The sequence below is a fragment of the Thermobia domestica genome, chromosome 8 (assembly GCF_964235325.1).
Source record: "Thermobia domestica chromosome 8, izTheDome1.hap1.1, whole genome shotgun sequence".
In the NCBI taxonomy this organism is placed as follows: domain Eukaryota; kingdom Metazoa; phylum Arthropoda; class Insecta; order Zygentoma; family Lepismatidae; genus Thermobia; species Thermobia domestica.
This window is the reverse complement of record NC_137461.1, coordinates 107,735,786-107,757,889: the sequence shown is the minus strand read 5'-3', so window position 1 is coordinate 107,757,889 and position 22,104 is coordinate 107,735,786. Positions and strand designations below refer to the sequence as shown.

General features: G+C 36.2%; 1 protein-coding gene across 5 annotated transcripts in view; it reads left to right on the top strand.

The window, feature by feature from the left end:
• Positions 1 to 22,104, top strand: part of LOC145693133 (cytospin-A-like) — a 491,676-nt gene that overhangs the window by 205,141 nt on the left and 264,431 nt on the right. The window contains exon 1 of one of the 5 annotated variants that reach the window (XM_081768865.1): positions 16,896 to 17,180. The exons of 3 other annotated variants lie outside the window; for them this stretch is intronic. In XM_081768865.1, coding sequence (XP_081624991.1) covers positions 17,172 to 17,180 — 9 coding nt within the window. In that variant the 5' untranslated portion in view covers positions 16,896 to 17,171. Of the gene's footprint in view, positions 1 to 16,895; positions 17,181 to 22,104 lie in introns of those variants that run through there. One more of the 5 variants, XM_081768861.1, reaches the window with a different exon arrangement.

Below are 22,104 nucleotides of genomic sequence, written 5' to 3'. Positions count from 1 at the left end.
TCACAATCGTGCAGCGTTTAGCATCACATAATTTACCATTCAGGAGACACAAAGAGAAACTGGATTCAGATTCCAATGGTAATATTTTTGGACTTGGCCAAGTTGATAGCTTTATTTCATCCAACCCTGCGAGATCATTTGCAACAAGCGATAAACAAGGAATTTAAGGACAAATATCTTGGAAAGAATATCCAAAATGAACTTATACAACTGCTTGCAGTTAACGTCAAAGCTGAAATTGTGAAGAAAATGATGAAAATAACTATTTTTCAATTATTGTTGACTGCACTCGAGATGTCGCTCGTGTTGAACAGCTTTCACTGATACTGCGTTTTATTATCAAAACCATAGGGGAAATCGAGGAGCACTTTGTGGGCTTTATAGTTTTCACCGAAATCGAAGAACTGGGACTACCATTGCAAAACTGTAGACGCCAAGGCCATGATAATGGCGCAAACATACGTGGAGAAAAAAGCGGCGTGCAAAGAAGAATTCTCAATGTAAATTCCCTCGCTTTTGTGTACCCTGTGGAAGTCACAACTGGAACTTGGTGTTGGGAGACGCGGAAAATTCTTGTACACATACTAAGTCCTTCTTTGGAATTCTACGGATACTGTACACACTTTTTTCTGGCTCAAGTGAAAGATGGGCTATTCTTAAAGAACATGTCCAAATTTCTTTGAAACCTCTCTCGGAAGTAAGGTGGGAATGCAAAGTAGAATCCGTCAAAGTAGTCACATACTAGCTTAACAGTGGGTGCAATGCACTGCAAAGTTTGTCTGAAAGAAGTACAGACTGTTTGTTGGTCAGTAAGTGCCAGTCACTAGAAGCAGAATTAAGAACTTACGAATTTGTCATCTCATTTGTAATGTGGTACGAGCTCCTTACAAACATTAATGTCATCAGGAAAGTATGGCAATGTAAGAAAATAAACTTAGGTGTGACAAGGAAGCACTTGAAAGTGTTTCTGAAATGGCTTGAAGACAACCGGGAAAGTGGATTTCAGATAATCCTGCTAACAGCGAGAGAAGTCGCAGAAGAAGTGGGAATTGAAACCATTTTCAAGACTGTCAGAAAAAGAAAGAAAAATAAACAATTCTCTTACAAAGCTGAGGGCGAGGACCGAGAGCTTTCTGCAGAAGACTGCTTCAAAATAGAATAGGCTGTCGATACGATCCGACGAAGCTGTGAACTACGATTCGAAGCTCTGAAGAAGCATAAACACACATTTGGTTTTCTCTACCAGGTTAAAACTTTGATTGACATGAGCGACGAAGACCTTATGAAGTGCTGCAAGAACAGAACAAACATTAACTGCTGGAGAAAAAGTGACATAGATGGACTGGAACTGTATGAAAAATTGAAGATGTTCTCATGAGCTTCAGGAGCATCATGTCTCAGGAGCCTTAGTTCTCACGAGCTACATATCTCAGGAGTACCATGTCCTAACAGAGACTGGCCGCTCTCACCCTTCTCTCCATCGAAAATGACATGGCTTCTTCTTTAAGCTATCATACTTTAATAGAAGAATTCAATCAACTAAAAAGTCGCAAAGCTGTTTTTTTAAAGTAAGCATTCTAGTTTCCTGTGTTAGAGCAGTATGTACTACAATTCATCTTACAACAAAAGTTTGTTTTACATAAAAGCTCAGAAAGTATGATTGCGCGAGTGTTCACAATCCAAATAGTAGGGCCCCACGGCGTCAACAAGAACAAAGGCCGCCTCTGTTCATTACGCATACAATATATTCCCAATATATTCTCCATGTATTCAGATTCAAACTTCAAATCGTTGACAGAGAGCGAAAGAAGACGTCTTAAAGTCGTGCAGTCCCACTCCCACCAATTTCACCCTCTCCCAACCCGCACCCTGCTTGTGGTTTTCAAAATTCACTTGTTGCGATAATCAGTGCTATCTAAGCGCTAGACGTGTTGTTGGTACGTTTCGCTACGCTAGCACTGGCTCAATGAACTCACTCAACACCAGTGGCGGCAAGAAGACTTGCTTCCATCTTGCATCCAGTGGAGTACTGACAATCAAGATTTCATCGCATCGACGGTAAATGGCACCCAATCGGGAACAGTGATAACTAAAATTTATTATTCAATATTTTCCTTGCATACTTCAATACAACATATCCTTTGTATTCCTTATTATTGCAATGAAGTCATATGTCATGGAATTTGGGAGTTGTCAAAATGACAAAGCTTTTGATTGAAATTGTGAACAAAAGAAGTTCCAAGCATCGAAATCTAGCGCTGTGACTATAGACATGCCGAAATAAGCAGGTGGCCATATTGCAAATGACCTTCAACAATCCCAGCCTCATCGCTATTATCATAACACGCGGATTGTGAGTCCAAACCTCTTATTTTGTTCTGCTCTCTTTTTCACCTCACGTATTATGGTGGATCGTGTTGTAATGCAGAACTTCAATCACATTGTCTTGTTTCTCTCCATTTCTTTCACTTTGTCTGGTACGATATAAGCCCTCCAGACAAAAGTTATTGATACCTGTTTGGTGTTTGGTTACTTTTAGCATTCATGGTTATAGTCTGTGCGGTAGCAAGAACTACAAACTTACGCTAGTACCGTAATATACTATATACGTATGTATTTAAAGTTCCTGCTGTAACGATTTCACTTTTCGAACAAGTAATAATTCTTCGAAGAAGTAATGATTTTTCGAAGTTCTTGATGTATTGGACAGAAACGACTACATTTTAAGCTTTTGTGAACATCTACAATAATTCGAAATCGAACATACTCCAGTCTCCAACCAGTGTTTTCGTGAAATAACCCCACGAGCATGCCGCTTTCGATCCGATAGTGGATCGAATTTATGGTTGCGTATCAATGGTCTGACACATAATATGGCCAATTGTTCATGGGGAACTTTCCTATTTCCAGGAGAAGAATAATTCCAAGACCGGATTAACCAATCTCGAGGCCCGGGGCTAGAAAAACTATGTGGCTCCTACTGACTTCGCTTAGTGCTTTTCTGTGAAAGTACAGTAGAAAAGTTAAGGGAATATGTTTCATATTGTTGGTCATATTTTATTTTATGATGAATGATGATGATTGCATCTTTATGGTTATTTTTAGATAGCCAGTTGAAATTTGATCAGAGTAGAGGCCTGTGTCCACATGGAGACCCGAGCTAAAGCCCTCCTAAGCCTGCTCTTAGTCCGTTCCTGAATAATTGTCACAAATTAATATTAGTGTTGTGCTAATTGGTTATGCATTTGTGTAGTTCAAAGAATATATATCTGATCCGATTTGTACACTCTCTCTAACTGTCAGTACCACAATGTTGTACTGTAGAATGAAAATAAATAAATAAATAAAAATAAAAGATAAATTAAACCAAGTGTTGTAGCATTAATATGAAAAGTGTATTATGAAAAGTTTTCGGTTTAACACAAAAAGACGGAATCGAGTTTAAGAGGTTTGTTTTTCCTGTGTAATCATTTTTTGACATTACAAATTTGATGGAGCGCTCTTGATACAGTTGTATTGTCATCTTGTAGAAATATTTTGTTTTACTGGCATACTCCCTTTGCATAGCACTTGTAACTTTAATGGTGACCCTTCAAGTCCTTTTCGAAATTAGGCAATAAGAAAAAATCAAATCTGGGACGTAGGATGGATATGGTAATATTTCAATGCCATATACAATCATATAGCCACGTGAAATTTGAGACTTGAAGGTGGGTGCAGTATCTACATGAAGGAACGTCGTTCCTCTTTAATTTTTCCTACATATTAAGCAAACTGTTATTGCATATAGCTATAGTAGTTAACCTGTAGTTGCATATTCTTTAAGTAAAATGTTATATATAAACAACAATACAAACAAGGAACTTTTTTTTTTCCATCTGAATTAACTGGATTTAGAGTTTCAAGAAGTGTGGAGAATCAATTTGTTGTTGAGCTGTTGGACTCAGCATCAGCAAAATCAGAAAAGAGGCGCTTGTGACATTTTGAACCAAGCCCATCATGTCTAAATATCAAGCTCATCATGTAATCTTAAACACTTTCTCTCTGGCTCGCATTCGTATTTTGCTTCCTATACTGTCTTCTCCCAACCTTCTTTAAATTATTTGTTTCTCTTCAAATTAAGCTTTCAGTTCTTTTATTTTACTAATACAATGACCAATGTTATGGGGCTTATTTTACAAGATAGGAAAAAGAACACATCAATCAGAGGGAAAATGCTTGAAAATAACTTCATTACAAAATCGAATCTGAAATACTTCAGTGAAACTAAAAACCCATGGGCCGCAATTAATGCCTCATAATACCATTTTTCATCTGGATCTGTCATTTTTCAAGCAATGAAATAAGATCCTCGAGATATTCTGATATAATACCAACTAAATGAGAATTATAGTTCCAGCATGTTGCAGACAGTTTGGGCAGCAGCGTTCAATTTATAGTATTCAATATGACTCTTCTTTTGTGGACTTAGGAAAAAGTGCTAACAGTCTAATTAATATTAGAAAGATGGTAGAGGTCATCCTTGATGATAGAGGTCATCTGAAATAATACTAATTTTAATTCTTGTGTGAAACAATGGACGAAAATGGCAATACAATGCAATGTTCTAACTTTCACCTGAGGTCCATTCGAATGCCACTGCATCACAACTTTATGCTACTAACTTTCACAGTTGTATTCATCAACTACCCGGTAGCTTGTTATGAAGGGCTTCAGCTGACCAATGTCTAAAAACGTTAACGAAATCCATAATTTTCCCCTTAACTGTGTCATCGAACCCTGATTAACTAAATACTCAATAAAGCTGGGTCAAATTACATCTAATAAATCTGTAGCTTCATCCAAGATTATAGAAACAAAACTAGCTTCACAAATTTCGTGATATACACATTAGAAACATATTCTTTTAGATCATTCTGAAGTGTATTAGGTAATCTACTCAACGCATTAGAATGATCTAATTGGCTGTGTAATAATGGATCATAATTGCTAATTAGAGTTAGCAGTCCTACACAGTTTCATCTATTTGAAGAATCTGTATTCTCATTATGACCCCATAAACCCTTTTCTTATTTGCCCAGAAAACAAATAACATCCATGAAATGTCTAATAATGTATCTGTTTTTACGATCACTCTCATTGTGTTGGTAATCCCTTAAATTTTTTCTTCATTAAGCATATTGTAAAGTTCTGCTTATGCAAGTATAGGTAGAGCAAATTATAGTCCGGAATCGTTTTTTCCCACTACCAAGTTTTATTACAAAATTCTCTCTTCTATAAACAGTATACTGAAAAAGTCACTATAATATAAAATTCTCTAATATGTGGGTAAAATATGGTATCCCAGGGCCCCAGCAGCCTAGGGAATGAACTCCAAAGAGCTCCGAGCTGCAAGTAGTTTATGCTAGTGTGGTGATATCATTTGGAACTCGCGACAACTATTTAGCTTCAATGTCAAGGAAGAAAAGGAAAATAGCAAATTTTGGAAATAGGTTGGAATAAAATAAATAATAAATTAAAGAAATAATAATGTTATTTTTGAGAGTTTTACCTTTGGGTATGCACTACTTATTTTACATATATGAGGTAACCACCATTGATAGTGTGACTGTTTGAGGTCATATTTGCAGTGATGGTGTAATAGAATCATTCTTTTTTGAAGTAACTGTTACCAGTGACACATACTTTCAAATGTTGTAGCAAGTTGTCATTTCATAACTTGAAAATAACTCTAATTCAATTCACATGCCAACACGATACACCACAGCCTTACTTTGATGTTGTTATGAGGGATTTCGTGGATCAACATTTCGATGAATGGATTGGCCGTCGTAGTACGACAAATTGGACATCCTGTTCATGTGACCTTATACTATGCGACTTCTCCATGTTGGATATTGTGAAAGACGATGTGTTTTCTGGGCAATTGCAGGATTTGAATCATTTGAAATAGCTAATCGAATAATCATTCGAGAGATTGGATACCAATACTCGGTTGTATCATAATATTGGCGAAGTGCTGAAGAGATGTATCTTGTACATTAGACATAGTGAGAGACAGTTTAAGCAGTATTTATAAGTACAATGTAGATTGTTAAATCACCGAGCTTCTGTAGTATTGTAGTATTTCTTCACAGATTAGGGAAGGCAACTTTGTACCCACCCTGTATATATATTCCTTCAAATGAAATGTATATGTGTACATACAAGTAATGTGTGCATAATAGAAATGACAGTTTATTTATTTATTTAGTATTCATACATTATATTTAACTGTCTTCAACACTCGGCAATAGGCGCGCACCCAAAAGATTTTGTTGAGATAGGTCCAAGCTTTCTGAACGGGGTTCAATACTATAAGCCACCACCACATCTATGTAGTATTGAACGGCAGCCCTGTCTGCGTCTAATTTTGAGGTGCAAAACTTAATTTCTGGTTCAACTTCGAAACGGTACAAAAATAAATAAAAAAAAAAATATTAAAAAAAAAAAATATAATGGTGGATCATTTCGTACGCCACTCTGTACAAAGAACAGTACATTATTATGAACAATTGTTCAATATTTCAATATTTTTAAAGCAGCAGGTAAGCAACTATGTTATAAAGATACCACAATTGTGCACAATTAGTTTGATTCACCTTTCTATTGAAAATATAGCATTAAAAAAGGCATCTTTCTGTGAAAGCGTAACCAATTTTATATAGACAATGTGTTTATTTTATTTTATTTTATTATTATTAATGATGCCTGTACACAAAAGGAAAGAGATAATCAACTTCACAGACCGGTATGTGAATGTGGTTTAACGTTGGAGCGAAATTTCTACTGAAGTAAGCGATAAGATACAGTAAATAAGCAGTTTATTCCATATTCAGGATTTCCTGTTTCAGGACAGCTTTCCATTGAGAACAATGCAGTTTCAGGACCTATTTGGAATCGTGTCCACTTTTAGAATTCATATCAAAGGAGAGGAGGAAATACATTTATCTGGTTGGTTGATTTGGGGTTGTATGGGGATGTATGACTTCAAGTTATAAAATTAGAAATGCAGATAGACGTGTCATTCTAAATACGCGGGAAAGCACCATCAAACAATTTTTAGGACCTGTGGTACCAGTAGAACGTTCATCTCAGGAGCGTGGGGTTTCTAGTTCTATCCCAGTTCTCGCTAAGTGGGCTCCGTGATGGGTAAACACCGTATGTGTGTGTGTGTTTGCTGGGACTGTGTGTGTGTTTGCTCGGACTTCTCCTCTTTCCTCCCGCTTAATTCATTACAGCATCTCGTTAATTATCATACCGTCTTCCTTAGCCTTGGTTCATAAACATGGGACGTTAAGCTAAAAATTCAATTGCTTATTTTTTAAACTTACAAGGTTAATATAAACGAACAACTGAAAGTTGAAGAGAAGCTGAGAATGATCGCACAGGGAGTGACGTAGCCCCAATGGCCACCCCTAACTACGAGTCTAAATTCTAAGAACACGAAATAAATCTGAGAAATGTTTCTCTAACCAACTAACTAGCTCTATGGTCTATGGAACCCGCAGGTTCAATGCCTCGTTCACAATAGCTCTCCACTGACTTCTATCCTTAGCCAACTGGATCCAGTTTCTATTCCTATTTCTGCGAGATCCATCTTAATATCGTCCTCCTATCTGCGCTTAGGTCTTCTTAACAGTCGTCTTCCGATTGATTTTCCAATTAAGACTTTGAAAGCGTTCGTACCTTCTTCCATTCTGGCCACATGACCTGCCCACCTGAGCCTCCTGGACTTGATGTCCCTAACAATGTTTGGTAAACCGTAAATTATGTAGTTCCTCGTTATGAAGTTTCCGCCACTCCCCATTCCCGTTCCTCTTGGGTCCGAATATTCGTCTCAGGATCTTTTTCTCAAATACTTTTCAGTCTATGTTCTTCCCTCAAAGCAAGCGACCATGTTTCGCAACCATACAGAACAACAGGCATGATTATCGTTTTATATATTTTAAGCTTCAAATTCCACGACAGAATTCGCGACGACAAGAGATTTTGAACTGAATAATAACACGGATTCCCTGATTTTAATTGACATTTAATTTCTTCGTGAATATGGTTTTCGTCTGTTAATGTTTCTCTTCCTTCTTAAAATAGACTTTGTTGTTGGGTTAGATTTTAGCGTCTCTTTTAGCACCGATGCTATATGAAACATGGACTTACAGTTTAAGGTGGAATGCAAACCACCGTAGTATTCAAATTTTTCAAGGCTGCCTCACCGTAATTTAACACGGTACTCTATGCACCAACTCTATCGAAACCACCACTAGCAACTAGACAAGGAGAGAATGAGTTCTTAAAATAGAATTGCACTTCTCGTAATATAAACAAAACAAGAAAATCGTTTCAATCGTCTTATTGAAACAAAATCACAATGAGACACAACTTACGGTTATTTGTAAGTAGATGAGGTATGCTCCTTTAAGCTCAAGTTGGACTCAAGATACTAAAGATTGACTTGGGTCAAAATTCGCGGAAATTGAAATTTTCAGGAAAAAAAAATGAAAACTGGAAACAGTACTTTATATACTGTACATACAGGATGGACTATTTTCTAAGATTTAAACTAACTGATAAAAAATTGATGAAATTTTATAACGTGGAAATATCGACAGGAGGACATTACCAGTGTTGCCAAGCCAACGTAAAATTATATATTTTTAATACTCAAGGTTATTACATAGTTCAAATATGTATGTTAAATGAAAATATTTTATTGAAATGTGAAATGAAAGCAAACCTTTCAGTTTAACGTCCTACGATTATGCCCTTTAGTCTAAGGAAAACAGATGATAATAAGGCAAGTGAATAATGATGGAATAATTGATAGAATGATAATGTGGGAGGAAACGAGAGTATCCCGAGAAAACCCACGGACACGATGATGTCCGTCACAAACTTACTTGGCCGGGCATCGAATCAGGGACCCCATGCACCAGAGGTGAGCGATGTACCCTGAGGCACTGTGCCCTCTACACGATTTATTATTACAAACCAAGCCTGCTACAGTATCACAATATCCCTAAACATCCAGTCTTTCTGAACAAAACGTTTTGAAGAAAGTGAAAACTTCATTCCTTTGTAACAATGTTTGTGCTTGTTGGAAATTCGTCATACCATGGGCATAGAATTCGACACTAAGTTTCTTCCGATATACATTGACCAGTGGTGGATCTAGCTTGGGACTGGGGAGGCCGCCTCTAAATTAGACACTACTACTTCCTGTTAAGGAAGTACGTAAACGGATTTCAAATTAAAATGATTTATGTATACTCATGATAATTATATCTATCATAGTTTGGGTCCTGGCTGCCCCTCCCCCCCAGTTTTTACATTCTAGATCCGCCACTGACATTGACACGTACGTTATTACAGCAGGAGAGGCGTCTGAAACTTGGATGCTTACGATGCTAGTGAATATGTAATGTTCTTAGTTTTAAACACTGAATAATAAATGTGGTGTTGTAAGTTTTCGCATAACGTGCACATTTTAAATACAGAGTGTTTTAAAGTGAATGTCGGGGTTTTAAGACTGTAGTATTTATTACATTTAAGGTACAAATATAAATACCGGTAATATATCAAATGAAAGAGTAACTCAATCAGTTTTAGCTACAAGTAGTGCTCTCAACGGGTCGGGTCGTGACCCGAATTGACTGACCCGACCCGACCCGTGATCCGACCTGATTGACCTGACCCGACAACCCGACCCGAGCTGACCCGATTGACCCGACCCGAATAACCCGACCCGAGCTGACCCGACCCGAATTGACCTGACCCGACAACCCGACCTGTTTGAGAGCACTAGCTACAAGTGTTCAATGTGAGTACCATTCGTCACACTACGAAACAGTGGGTCGATAGGCGAGTTCTTCCCAAACCTTGATCAATGTGTTTTTAGTAATTGTTGCAACGACTCCTTCAATCCTCTTTCTTAAGTCGGTTAGGTCAGCTGATAGTGGAGGCCCATACACATGATCCTTTGGGGTCAGATCTGGTGAACGTGGAAGCCATGCGAAATTTGGACGTCCATGAACTTTCCACTGGGATATGGCTCAAAACACATTTAATTTAGGAAAGTATCGTTGCAACTGCGCTATCTCGTGGAGATTTGCTGACCTCCAGATGCGAACATTATGAGTGTTCACATCACCACTTAAGCGATATATCGATTCATCACTGAAAACGACACGATCCAGAAAATCATTATCATCAATTGTCATGCAGCAACTAGTCCCCATCCTTGCTACTATAGTATTCTCGCCGAGTCGTGAAGCTTGACCTAGATCTATCGATTTCACCACCCAATAGAACGCGAGGGTGTGTTCCAGTCGTCAACTCCCTAGTGTCGTCTGTCGCGCCGCGCTGCACGGAAAACATCTCTCGAGAGTAGAGTGTTGTCGGATTGGCGCCAAGTTCCGTTTTTTTTTTTTTTTTTTGCGTTATATTTTCGTTGTTACTATTCGTGTTATTGTTACCGTTTTAGAATAATTGTTACAGTGGTTATTGTTGTGCAGTATTATTATTGGTAATTTGTAAATGCTTTTTTTAAATACTTACTATCTCTTCAAAGTTTGGCAACATTGTTGGTGAATTTAAGCTGTTTGACGTTTCTCCAAGTGTGCGCTCGGGAGGCGGCTGCACAAATTGTACCGAAGTTTTCCGATGCATCGGAGCTCAAGCAAAATATTGCTGTGATTGGATTAGGGCCCAGGCTTCACGACTGGGCGTGAGTACTATAGCGCTTTCTAACTGCAGACAGAGGCGCATGCATTCGTAGAACAGTTGCTTTTTCATTTGATGTATTATTTATAATTGTAAGTATTACAAAGCCTTAAAACCTCAATATAAATTTTGAAACACCCTGTATGTAATAATCTGACATAGTGCTATTTTAGAACTAAGAACTTTGTGTTAGGTAGACAACACTGTTTATCGAGTGATATTGAGGAATACGTAAAACAGTGTTTCCCTATCGATACAATTTGCATATTACAAAATTTTATTGCATATGTTGAAACATAGCTGATTATGAGCTTTGCAAATCGTGTGTTGTGACAAGAATCTTTTCAATTTGAGCGCTGTCAACTGATGAGAAGGAATTCTTTATGATGCAATGAAACTCATTTTCAACGTTCATCCAGAGTTATAAATTTCACATTCCGTTATTAAGTAAACCAGAGGTAATGCAGGACATGTGATTTGCAGAAAAAAAAAAAAATACATCGTAAGAAATACGTAACATATTAGTGAAAGTTGTGCATAAGAGTTCAATTTTTTCTCATGAAATCTGCCTTCTCTTGTGCCTTTCTGAAAAAAAAAAAGTATCTAAATTTGTGAAATGTGTTTTTGTTTCGTAAAACTAGTCTCATCTTCATGACGCAAGGAGATGATGATTAATATTTTAAAATACAGTAAAACCACTACTAACGGACACCTCTATAAAGCGGACACCTCCCTTAACGGACATATTTTGTAATCCCCAAACACTATAATAGGAAAAAACATACTGGCAAACCTCTCTAGTACGGACACGGACAGTCTTTTCTGTCTTTAATAGGTACTATTTACCTCCGTATTACGGACACTTTCTCTAGAAACAAGTTGAAAAGTACTGTAAAATACATTTTTAGTAATTCATACATGTGTCACCAAGGAAGTATTTTAACAACATTTTGCTTCCTCAACTGTCTGCTCAGCAACCCAGACAAAGCTTCTCTGTTGAACAACACTCTCATGTCCTTTACTTACTTTCTATTCCCACCCAACCAGTTTTAGACACAAAAGTGATTGACAGTTGCCCCTTATTTGGGATGGCACATTATTCTGCTGACCGGCTGGAATCTCTAAGCAGAAGACAAGTTCGGTAGTTCTTGCCCGCGGTACACATATTGTCTTTAAAAAAAGTCACTACTGGACTGCAATTAATCCACAAATTAAAGAACATACTGAAAAAGCAGTAAGTAATGATAAATGTAAAGTGCAGAGAACTATAACATCTTATTTCCATGTTGTGCCTCGAACACAGAGTATTGGATGGCGGAGGATAATGCAGGTAAAGTAACATTTTGGTAATAATCGTAAATACATGATTCATGCAAAAATATTTTTTTTTTCTAATTGCATATTACAATGTTTACTAATTTACGTAAGAAAATATTGAAACCTCTTTAAGGCGGACACCTCTCTATAGCGGACAATTTTTGATTCCCCACGCCTGTCCGCTTTAGAGAGGTTTCACTGTATGTTGAAGAGATGTCATGATTAGTTGTTGTGTATTAGAGCATTCGGCACGCTTATATAAGTTAAAAATCGTGCTTAATTAAAAACTCTTAATTGATTACAGTCAAAACTTGTTTCCTGAGTGTGCTCACCAACCAACCAACCAATACGCAGTTACATGGGGCCGAGATGACTCAGTGGTAGAGCGCTCACTTCTGCACATAAGATAGAGTTCTGCACGTTCTCGGGCCGAGCCCGCGGGCCGGACTCAGGCCTACAAAGCATATATCACTTCGGGCCCGGGCCGGGCTTGGGCCGTAAGTTTTCAAATATACAACCATATTTCTCGGGCCTAATTTTGTAAATATACTTACAACGATATTTATAGGACCGTTTTTTCTGGAGAACTTTTAAACCACAACTCCAAAATTAAACCTCTAATTGCTGTAAATAAAAATACAATTTTTGCATTAATTATTAAGTTTCTGTAATTCGGGCTTATTTGATTATCACACGCGCTCGGACTCAGGCCTAAATACTAAAAGATATTTCGGACTCGGGTCGGGCCTCACATTATAAATTCATGGACCGGGCCGGGTCCGGGCTAAAAATTCCGGCTCGTGCAAACCTCTAGCATGAGGTCCCTGGTTCAATCCCAGCGATCGACAAGTGGGCTTTTTTTTTTTTTTTGTGGACAAACGTTGTGTGTGTACGTTTTCCACGTACTTGGATCATTTTCTCTCACTTTTTCTTCATTCCACCATTTCGTTCATTATTATAATCACTGTTTTGGAGTCTTCTTTTGCTTCAGAGCATAAATATATGACGTAAAATAAAATGTGTCTAATCTTAAGGGATTCCCAGAGATCTTATAATAATAATAATAATTAAAACCTGCATCCCTTTTCCTTCTCACCTCTTTTCTTCTTCTCTAGGACAACTATCAAGTTAAAAGTACAGGCCATCGCACTAAACTTTCATGCTCCAACTCCTTAAACTAAATCATGTTATCCTGCAATTATTAATGAAATATTATCTTGTGAAATATGAACAAAATTATAAGATCGGAAATTTTATCCGAAGAAAACATCTCCAAAAGTAAATTATCCCTTGTGGAGTATTTTTTTCATAAGATACAGTATAACTGATATTATATCAATTAAATAGCTCTTTATAAAATATCAACAAAATCGCATGTATCGCATTTGAGAAAATTGTCAAAAAATCTTGAGTTGAATTTGACTTTAATGTCCTTTTTAGCAGCGAGGCTATATGAGACATGAACCTACTGATTAACGTAAAATCCGAACCACATGAGCTCCCCGGGAATCGAATCCGGGTCTCCCTCGCCAAAGCTGCGTACGATAACCGCTTAGCCGCGAAGGAGCTCTAAAAATCTCCAAGAAACTATCTCCCGTATATGTTTTTCAAGACAGATAACGAATTATATTATCAGGTTATTAACGTGTTATTGTTTTTTAAATGAAGAAAATCGCGTAAGTCGTTTTTGAGAAAATCATTCGAAAAGAATTGACTTCAAGAATAAACCACTCCTCGTACATTTTCTCAAGAAAAAATGACATACTTCACTATAGGACTGTTAATGGAATATTAATATATGAAATATAAACAAAATCGTTAGAGCCGTTTTCAGGAAAATAGCAATTTTTTAGTTTTCTCTCCAGTAAATTAACCTTATATTTCAGAGGAGAAAGAAAATTCGAAAACTTTTGGAGAGAATCTTATTAAAACCTTATGGTCAAAGTTTGGTTTGGATATGTTCAACAATGTGGCTTCTAGAGGAGTGAAAATATTGACGCTGGACTAGGGTTGCCAACTCTGGAAAATAAAATAACCTGCACCCTCTCAAAAATCCCTATGATATGGTATCTCTGTTCGGACCCATCCATGGGAAGGAAATGTACTATCGTGAACAAAAGTGCATTAGCACCTGTATTCTGCATATCTTTAGCACATTAACTAATAATTTTAGTAGATACATTGTGCTATAAATGAGAAACTGAAAACGGCATTGATCATTTTATTGTATTTACCAGTAACTGCCAATTCTTTAAAATTATCGAAACAGATGAACAAAAGTATATTAATCTTTACGTGACAATTTTTGATTTGTAAAATGAAATTTATTCTTTAAATTTATACTTCAAGTTCAGGAAATTGCTTTAAGTACTCCCTTTTCACTCTCAATAAATGTGTAAAATTCCTTACAAGTAAATTTCAAATTTTCTCTGATTCAGTCCCTGTCATCTCTTTAAAATTATCTAAACAGATAAACAAAATATATTAATCGCTGATAGGTGGTGAAAGGTGACAGTTTTGGATTTAGAGAATGAAAGTTACTTTTTTAAATCTATACTTCGAACTAGATGAAATTGCTTTGAACTAGATGCAAATTTGAAAATACCGGTCATAAAGGGGTTGGTAAGAAGTTTTGTACCGGTCACCGGCTTTAATCAAAATGACAGCAATATTTCCGGCCAGGCCGGTCAAAAACCGGCCAGTTGGCAACCCTACACTGGACGAAAGAAGGATGGATTTGTTAATTTGAACCACTTCCGTTCTGAATAGAGAGGTAAGTGAGGAGATAGAACCTAATCCTGAGACGCTGTATTAATTGAAAAAAAAAAGTTTGTCACTATAGGCCTATGTTACAGTTTCGGTTTTATAGCGATAAATGTTGAAACCGGAAATAGTTAATTCGAACCATTTTTGGATTGAATAGTGTGTTAACAAAAAAGATTAAACCAGGGATGCAAATAAGCAACATTTTACTCGCCCAAGAAAAGATACTACTAGCCCACATTCCACAATAGAAATCATTTACTTACTTTCGGTATGATATTAAATACTCGCCCCGGGCGAGTGGGCGAGCGGTTATTTTCACCCCTGGATTAAACATGTTCTTTGGAAGCCGAATCGATTGCAAAACGCCACCTATCGATGCCTCTTATCATTTTTGCAATATGAAGATCAGTATCGAAACCGAACGTAGTAGTAAATTTCAACCACTTCCGCTATTAGTAGAGTATTGGAGGTTGTGATGATATGTTCTCTTGAGACCCTAAAGCAGTTGCAGAAAACCTTTTGTAGCTATCTATTACCACTTTTGCTCTATGGAGATAAATATTGAAACCTAAAATCGTTAATGTGAACCATTCAGGTTTGAATACACGGCTAATGAAGGAGATGCAACATATATTCCTGGGAAGCTGAATCGGTTGCAAAAAAACCGCATCTCGATATCTCTTACCGTTTTTGCTCTATGGAAATCAATATTGAAAGTAGAAATTATAGTAAATTTGAACCAGCTTTGATTTGGGTAAAGTATTGGGGATAGTCATGATATGTTGTCTTGAGATGCTAAATCGTTTGAAAAAAAAAAAAAAAACGCTATATGTTATCGTTTTCGTTCCGTGGTGATAAACGTTTAAACCGGAAATGGCGAATTTAAACTACTTCCACTTTGAATAGACGGTTAACGGAGGAGATGGAATCTATTCTTGGGACGTTGAATCGATTGCAAGTAAACGCACATCGATATCTCTTACCAAGGGCGCCCATCAGGGGGGTGCAAGGTGGGGCGCTCGCCCCCCTAGAGGAAATTGTACTTCAGAATATCGAAAATCCAATAGAATTTTTACATTACTTACAGCAAAATTTGAAACTATTTTTGAACCGTTGCTTATACTTACCCCCCCCCCCTTGTAAACCACAATATGGGGGCCCTTGTCTCTTACTGTTTTTGCTCTGATACCTGTCGACAGAAGGACGAACAGAGCCATTCCATAAACTTCCGACAATTATGCATAGCATAGTTTGGAAAAAAAAAAGTATCTTCTTTTAAATGAGCCAAATTTTCAAAATTCCTTCCTTAGTGGTACATTATGTCACAAATCTTACACACTGACGATGTTTCAAGTTGGCCTTGAGTTAATCAGCCAGTCAGTTATTAGGACTTCTTTTATGTAGCTAAAGAGACAATACAAAAAATCCTGAAGATTATGAATTTGGGAGCTTGAACATATGGTTAATAAAATTCTGCGTACGGTACTGATCACAAGCTTGGTTGAAGCTACCCTCAAAATGAATTCCTAGTGATGCAGCAGTTGCCAAAGTAGCATTTTATATATCGTAAATTCAAACCTTCAGTCACACTTTTCATTAAATAACCACATATCGAAATCCCCAAAGCGCGATACATGTATCTTTCTACGCTGATATTTTGCTTTTACACAGCTGAACCCTTATGCTTGCTATTCAAAAGATGTTACCTCATTTCTTTTTTGTTGTGGGTTCCGGGTGCCAACTGTTCTTTCGTTACGTCACAAAAATCTGGCCCATGATCCACCCTGATGAACTTCAGCTATCATGATACCAAAGCGACAACAGTACTTGCTTATTTATGTGTGATGTTAGGTTATTTGAAGTGTTGTTTATATGTGTGCAATGCAAACCTACTTTCCGCTGGTGGGCGTGCCCTTCTGTGTTGTGTTTGATTTGAATTTTGCGTTCCCTCATCCTTCTTTTTGGTAGGGGTAAGTAACTGTCATGAGGAGGGAGACCAGTTGTGATTGTGACCTTGACAAGTTAGAACCTGCAGCCCTGCAAGCTTTCAGACTGTTGGTTGAGCACAGGGCGCGCGCGTAAAGCAAAGCATGTGAGTTCTTCGGTTAACGGCTTCATTTGTTTTGATATGTGAAAGTGCCGAGATTGAATTTAGTGTGTCTGCTGGTGTTCCTGAAGTCAAGAGAGCGTGAATGTGATTTAGGACGTTCGTAAAGTTCTGTTTTTGTGCCGTTAATAGTGCTTTTAGAAGTCGAGACACGTAATCGCATGTTGTAGTTGAAGATATCACATAGTATAGTGATGAAAATATAACTACTGTAAGAGAGATGAAAGTAGTAAGTATTTGTAAAGGAACGATTAAAAATATTTTATTATTATCTGACCTTGAATTTTGTTTGGTTGAAATCTTCTGATAGATATTCAATATGCAATGATTCATTTCGGTAACTATTATTATTATTATTAAGCTGTATTCGTGACAGGACTTAAAAGTGGTCTTAAACAAAATTTAAGGTATTTAATTAATGTATTACATTAGTTAGCGTCTGTTATGTTTGTTCTCAACACCATTCATCATTGTAATAAATAGCTTTATAAAATGTAAGTGCAAGGCTAAATATAAAATGCGGATTTAAGAATACTGTTAATTTATTGGATTTGGTCGTCGTGTTTTGGTAGTACGAGAAATTTAAATTGAACAAAACTGTTTTCAAGATGTCATTAGCTTACTTAAAAGTAAAACACGAGTAGCACGTGTGGATGTAATTAGCGCCCAGATTCTGTAATGTATTTAGTATTTACTACAAAAGGAAATTAGCATGGTTTTTGCCGGCTTCTTTTACCTTTTCTTTTGCGTTATTCGTAACCATTTACTGCAATTCAGCCAAATTATTTTGTTTCCTTTGAGGAACCAAAACGCATTACTTTTTTGTTTGTTTGAACTAGCCAAAAAACACGTTTTTAATGTATTCGTGTTGTTTGAAGCGTTTGGGGGCTCCTGGGTATTGCTTCTTAGGGAATTTGATTCTTGAAAACGTGCCAAATATAATTCAGTGAAAGAGTGTTTTAGTGAAAGAATTTTTGGGATATGTCGGACAGAGGGGGGGGGGAGGGGCAATATAAGTGCAGACATAATTTACATTGAAATTACAAAGCTAACTTGATCTAATTTAAACTAAACTAACCCTACCTTATCAAAATTAGGCAATATTTAAAACAAATTAAAAAAAAAAAAATGCTGCCCTTCCATCTCAGGCCGATTATGCCGAATATTTTAGCAACTTTTAAAAACACATTGTGTTATGAATATTCTGTGCTGGTGTAGTTTCGGCGCACCACATTTTGGAAGATTTACAGGTAAAATTAAATATTTTTTATGAAAAGATATATTCATAAGGAACATATTTCTGCAGGCGGCAAAATTTTATACAAAGTAATACAGCTGTATTTCAGGTTTACAAGTGTATTATTATTACAAGTGCTTTACGGTGGATAAAATAAGTGAGTGCATATGAAAGATGATTGTTAGATTTATTTTCCACTGGCAGTGTATTTCTGCATAGTGTACAGAGGCTGTATTTTATGTTTACAAGTGGAACGTTACTAGTACAAAGCCATGACAAGTACTATTGAAATTCGTATATTTGCCAAAATTCACTTCTTTTTCAATATCCTCGCTTACGCCTATACCCACCATCGCTGACGCACCTGCTCCCTTCGGACGCACCTCCGCGCTCCCGCTCTACACCAGCTTCGCCCTACCCTGACTCGATTAGATAGCATTCGTGTTTTTGTGGCCACCTAGCGCAGGTTGATTTGTGTTTTTGCACTGTAATTCTTATGCTGTACATCCGAAACCGGTATTTATACGCAAATCGAAAAGGAATTGTAACTTTTCAAGAGTTATCTCTGTTGGCCCCCTTGAATTTTAACTATGCCAAGTGAGATATTTTCATGTCGCTCAGCGCAAATCTTTTACGAGGCAATAAGAAGGAAGTTAGTGGAAGAATTACAGGTTTTCAACAATTATTTCTAGTTGTGCGCCAAAACTACACCTGCACGGACTTTTCTTTAGGGAAGTTCTGGTAAGTGCTTGAATTTTTCTTTGATGAAATTTTGAATCCATGCTATTTTTCGTTAAAACTTGTCATAGTGTTTTCGTTAACTTTCGTTAAAATCTGATACAGTAATACCACCTCTGTGGTAATACTTGCATTAGTAGTCTGTATTAGGTCCCAAATTCTCACTCAGGTATACACCAAGCTCTTGCAACTTTTATATTTCATTTTCGTTATTCATAATTGTGCAGGTTATCATGACACACACACAACTACGAATGCCATATCGTACATGATACACTTTTTAAATGTTGTGTTAATTCTAATTGCGAGGGTCCACTACACATTATGAAGTTAATGTAACCTAATCTAACCAAAATTAGGCTATAGTTATATATATATATATATATATATATATATATATATATATATATAAAAGTATGAATTCTTAGGAAAACAATTCTGGGCCCCCGTAATTCGAATTTGTCCTAAACGTTTACTGATTATTTTAATCATATGGTAAATATTAAGCAGAAGGTGTCCAGAAGTACGTAAAAATTACAAAATTTTCAGGAGAATGCAAGTACTTAGACCTAATATAACCTAACCTAAACTATCTAGCTTAAAGTAACTTGAACTAACCTAATATTAATAGAAATAAGCGAAATTCTATCATTTTTTCGAAAATTATGCTGGACCCCTGCACTAACATAATCTAACCTAAACTATCCTAATGTGAACAGAAATTGCCGACATTGTAACGTTGTTTAGAAAAAAGAAGTAGCTGATCCCTTCGGCTAAAAATTAGCCAAACAAATTTCGGAGGAATATTCGTTGCATCGACATTAATTTTTCCTTCGTTTGTCGAAAACCAAACTTCCTATGCTTAATAGAAGATGCCTAAACTAAGTTAATTTAGATATTTATACATCTCAATTCAACTTGATGGATATGGCCCTTACATGTATATTGAGTAATCAATGAAAGATGCACATACAAAGACACCGAAAACGGATATAAAAATTATTAGTAACAATATAATAATTACTCTATGCCTATCAATACTATAAATGTAAAAGAGAGGATATCCGAAGGCTTTTAGTACCATTCAGAAAGTTCAAACGAAACAACAGTTAATGACACTTTTGTGCAGTGAAATGCGTTTTTAAGGTCTTCTGATGCTTAGCATCAAAGCGTTAAGGTAAGAATGATGATTTTGTTATTAAATGGCTGTTTATTTTCTGATTAAACCAAGGCTGTCACAAATATGGACAGTAACGTTCGTAAATAAATTCATGAGAAATGATTATTTTAAAAAGTATACATCGATTTATTGCTCTCCACGGAAAGTACCACACAAATGTAGTTCTTGATTTGAACACCTTATTTATATTTCTCATTAAGTAACTAGTTTTTATTATAAAAGAAATATACATAATGTGCGAAGAAGAATGTGTTCTTCCTGACAATCGAATTCTTGTAATATACAGTGTAACTTCACTATATGCATTTAATGTACATTGTGTTCTGGTGGCCTTCTTTTGAAAATTTCGAATCCGAAGTGTCTCAAAAGGCATATTGTTTTTAAGTAGATTTAAATATACTGTATATAGCAACATTTGTGCTATACGTAAGAATTTCAAAATTAAATAACCTTATGTTAAACAGATTAACGGTTCTATACACATCAGTATGCAATACGTAAAGTCATTTCAAAGTGTTTGTAAAAAAGATAAGTTGTGAATTTGTGGTAATCTTTCTTCAGAGTGATGTTTCGTATTAATCGAGTTTCGCATTTGCTGTTACTGTAGGTAGAATTAATTATTAACAAAGTAAACCGTAGTTTTTTTTTGTTTTTTTTTTCGAGTTAGACTTTGTAAGAGGACTATTAATTCATATTTGTTTATATGTAGGATTGAATAGAGAGTTTTACAGAGAAAGACGAGTGTTGTTTGTACACAGTATGCGAAGTATCAAACAAAATTTGACACACGAACGTGCGTTATTTGCTTGCGCTTTGACAGCAGTATTTTATTATTATATTAATGTCCATATAATTATGATAAGTACTGAATTTAAATTGAGGTAGTAATTTATTTAAAAGACAATCAGCCGTAAGCCTATTGCTATTTTCTGGTTGAATATAGTACTGGCGCTCTTTTCCTGAAATTTTAAAAGAAATGCCATTTAAAAAAAAAAATGTATTTATGAAGTTATTTTTTTCAATATAAATTGATTTGAAGACGAATAACAGTATACCTAGGTTTAATATGCGTCTAAAGGGTAACAAATCAATAATTTCTGCACCTGCTAATTTCTTTCACTTGTTGAGATTTTGACTCTTGCCTTCGCAGCCCCTAAAATCCTGTTTATATCAAAGAGAAACAGTTGATGGTTTCCATGATTAATTTCAGGAAAATAAAGTTACAGACATATTACAGTTCACAATAACTCGAATTTGTTCACATACCGGTGAGCTCTCCGTAACCCAATATTAAAATAACCTCTGTAAATCGAATATTTAAAAATTACAACCTTGATAAGTCAAATTTTAAGGGTTTCATAATAATATTTAAAAATCTCGTAACTCGAAGTTTCGTATGTGGGAATCTGTATGAGTCGAAGTTTACCTCTATAAGTCGAATTTCTCCTGATGTGACCTCGATAACTCGAAGCTATAGCTCTATACTTTTACATTATTGACATCGTTGTCAGTCCTGTCATTCTTGCCAATGTGTAATATAATTGTATTTTATTCATGTCTAGTATTTTATTTTTACTAATCAATTTAAGGAACATCCACAACTTCCAGTTTTTAGAGGTTGAATGAGTAAAACTTCTAGTTATAGAGGTTATATAGTCACGTTTCGTGAGGAACGAGGAACTTCGGTGTCTCGAATTTTTGTTATGGCAAGCTTGATTACTCGAAAGACTCAATAACTCGGATTTTTATCTATTCTCTTCTGGTTCGAGTTATCGAGATAAGTGTATTTCCTCTAAAGTGTACTTTTAGCCAAAATCTCAATATCCTCCAATGAATGGAAAACAAAGTCCTGTCAGATTAACCTTATAATAGTTTTATCTACATCATCTTAGATTTCGTATAGACAAATTCTGCACTTATATTTATCAAGAAAGTAAGACCGCCTTACACGTTTAGTACTAGCAAATCTGTGGACTCATGGCTGTTCCAATGTCGTTA